The sequence below is a fragment of the Capsicum annuum genome, chromosome 4 (genome assembly GCF_002878395.1).
Source record: "Capsicum annuum cultivar UCD-10X-F1 chromosome 4, UCD10Xv1.1, whole genome shotgun sequence".
Lineage (NCBI taxonomy): Eukaryota > Viridiplantae > Streptophyta > Magnoliopsida > Solanales > Solanaceae > Capsicum > Capsicum annuum.
In genome coordinates, this window is record NC_061114.1 from 203,080,450 (window position 1) to 203,083,607 (window position 3,158).

General features: G+C 25.0%; 1 protein-coding gene across 1 annotated transcript; it reads right to left on the reverse strand.

The window, feature by feature from the left end:
* Positions 1 to 1,029: 1,029 nt before the first annotated feature.
* On the reverse strand, positions 1,030 to 2,758 carry LOC107869551. Its single transcript, XM_016716071.2, has 6 exons — positions 2,718 to 2,758; positions 2,379 to 2,439; positions 1,980 to 2,036; positions 1,779 to 1,837; positions 1,430 to 1,524; positions 1,030 to 1,335 (listed from the first exon to the last, which is right to left on the reverse strand). The coding sequence occupies exons 1-6, from the start codon at positions 2,744 to 2,746 to the stop codon at positions 1,271 to 1,273; spliced, it is 366 nt and encodes a 121-aa protein (XP_016571557.1). The 5' UTR covers positions 2,747 to 2,758; the 3' UTR covers positions 1,030 to 1,270.
* Between the last annotated feature and the right edge of the window lie 400 nt (positions 2,759 to 3,158).

The following is a 3,158-nucleotide window of genomic DNA, read 5'->3' on the forward strand; positions in this document are numbered from 1 at the left end:
TCAGATATCTATTCTTACGTGTGAATAATAAATAAAAACATATTACTTATTAATTCCTACTTCATCCTTATTAACCATTAGTAATTTTTTAAAAATATTAAATTTATTATATTTAAATATAACAGTAAAATTATCATTCTTTTCATAATTTTTTAAAAAGTTTGTCAAATTAATACTTGACAATAAAAATAAACATATAAGCACATGGTAAATAATAAAATGGTTAAATCATATTTTCAAGAGATAATTTTGTCAGTTTTTGTCAGACATAAAAATTGGAGAAAATAAATCTCTTGGCTTCTTACAAATTAAATAGAAGAAAAATGATATTTTCAAATTTATTATATATAAAAATAATAAAAGAAATTATTTGAAAAAATGAAGACCTCTAAGGACACAAAACTTAAGAAAGTAGTAACTGGCCTATGAAATCGAAAAGTTGTGTTTATACATTTACATTTCTTTTGGTGAACTCTAGAGTCTGCTAGTCATGGTAAGGTGATGCTTGACTAGATTCAAACTTTTTGTTCTAATAATATTTGGCAGAAGAAATTTTTCTAGATCTTGTATTTGAAAGGTTTTTACTAGTAATCATTTATCTTAAAAAGAAATTAAAGATGCACTAGGACCTTAATATACATATAATTGCTCTATTATTCGGTAATAAATATTGCTTTATCAAACTGTTTATTTATTCAAAGATCAATTTCTTATCATATTGTCTATGGTACAATACTTTGTATTCATCTAGAGTCAAATCTATTAGCCCGTCTATTTAATTTATTTAACTTAAATTGAAGTATATGGTTAAAACTAATTAATGTTTGGTGTGACTTTTGACTTAAAAAAAGTTTTTTTTTTTTTTTTCTAAATTTACATGTTTAGAATTTATATAAACATACTATAAGTTATGATATTTAATAATTAAAAACATTTAGAGTATATTTTTAAAACTTATGGTAGAAAAATTCTTTTGATTGTTTAAAATATTTAAGGTGAATAAATTAAAACGGGCGGAACACTTATACATACTAAAATATAAATCATAACAAAAGGATGTTGAAATAAGAAACATGCTGCTTACATTCAAACTTGAAGAGTTTTATCAAGAAATACGATTTACTGATAATTTGAAACTGACAACAAGAAGTTCAAGACTTCTTTAGCTATGAAATAAAAAATTTTGAAATTAACAAGAAGTTCAACACTTCTCTAGCTACGAAATTAAAAGAACTAAAAGAAAATAGTTTCAACCACAACATAATATTCCTCAATTGTTTAAATCAATCTTCACTTTGTCCTTGCGATCAGCCTCAAGCTTGCTTTCAATTTTAACTGATACAAATAATAATTAATTAAAATTAGTGCACATTAGATACTAATTTCTTTTAATTTTTTTGGGACTAATGAATTTAGGAAAATAACTTACAAAAGTTTGGATTCTCCTTAAGCATACGTAAGTAAGGATCCATTGGCAGACCCCTCACAACAAAACTTGGATCGTACAACTGGTTGCCAACATGACTACATTTCAAATCAACAATTATTACAATTTTTTTGCAATCATATTATTGCATTTCATGCCATACAAATACATTCATGGTAATTTTAATTTCTATTGTATTTATTTGTATTTAAACAAATCGTCGCAAAAATAGTAAGGCAAAAAGTTTATGCAAATTTTGGAGATATCCAAAACATATTGTGTTTAAAAATAAATAAATTCATTTAAATATTTTAAAAATATTTTTAAAATCTTTACCAAAGAGGCATGTTACCTTGTCAACTTTGGATGCTCATTCTTTAATTGCCTATCTTCTTGCTCAATAACTTCTCTCTGTAGTAATTTCATTAAAATTAAAAATAATAAATTATTTTATTAATTTTAAATCATCAGGTATACAAAATTTTTGAAAATTTATGTTTTAAGAAAAAAGTGATGGCTTAAATACTAAAAATAAATTAGGAACGAGATATACTACTGAATTAGAAGATGAACGATATAACATTGGCATTCTACCACGTGGATAGCGAGCCTGCATATTTAGATAACAAATGAGTTATAATTAACATTTCATAATAAAAGAAAATTTGAACGTGCATTAACAACTCAAGAAAAGAGACAATAACAATAACAATAACAATAACAATAACAATAACAATAACAATAATAATAATAATTTTCCACCACATTTCCTTCTTTTTTTACATTTTGAAATTTTCAACACTGAAGAAACAAAATTCACATTGGGGTTCACATTATTTTCCTATAACAAGAACAAAAGATATTCATGGTATTGGTTGAATTACAAGTAAAAAATAAATAAAATAAACACATACCGAAAGAAAAGAATAGAAAGAGTAGGCCAAAGAAATACCTCCAAAGGTACATATGAGCCTGAGGTAAATTCATCATCACGATCTTCAATACGTGCATATCTAATTAAAAGTATCTAATCAGATTGAACATAGACAGTTTCGAGTAAAAAGTATAATATCTTTTATTAATAATAAATTAAAATACAGAGGTACCACGTATGTACGATTGAATATAAAAATATATTTATTCCTAATTTTTTCAGCAAAATTTTTATTTGATGATGTTCATACGATTTACAACATTTAAAAGATATACTTATATATTAATGTATGAACATAAACTTGATAAAATTCATTTAAACAAATATTTATTTCACCAGAAAGCAAATAATAGATACCTGCTCAACATAGAATTTTTCTGTGACATAGCTGTTGAAGGTTATTGGCCTTCAGATGACCACAACACTAAGCGGTATGTTTCTTATTTATAATATTAAACATTTAATTTTAGTTTATCTGTATATTTAATTTATGAGATTTTATTAATTAAAGATAAGTTAGAAATGAAACGAAATTAAATATTTGTACTGTTAAACTGGTCAAAAAATTTAATATATAATAATGAGATTTTGTTTGCACAATAAATGATTTTTACCTATTTTAACGAGTGTCATAAAAGGCGTTTCTGCAGTGAGCCTCTGTCACGATTCAAATCACGGATCGTGCAGACACCTACCCAACTCTACCTTAGATTGGAGAACCCTTACCAAATCGTCAATTCAATTATTGCGGAAGACGTTATTACACCTTAAACATAAATAATTATCATGATCCCAAAA

Coding starts and splice junctions, on each gene's coding strand:
- LOC107869551 (XM_016716071.2), bottom strand. CDS start 2,746: ATGTCACAGAAAAATTCTATGTTGAGCAG. Junction 2,037..2,378: donor GCTCATATGTACCTTTGGAG/GTATTTCTTTGG, acceptor CTAAATATGCAG/GCTCGCTATCCACGTGGTAG. Junction 1,838..1,979: donor GTTCATCTTCTAATTCAGTA/GTATATCTCGTT, acceptor AAATTACTACAG/AGAGAAGTTATTGAGCAAGA.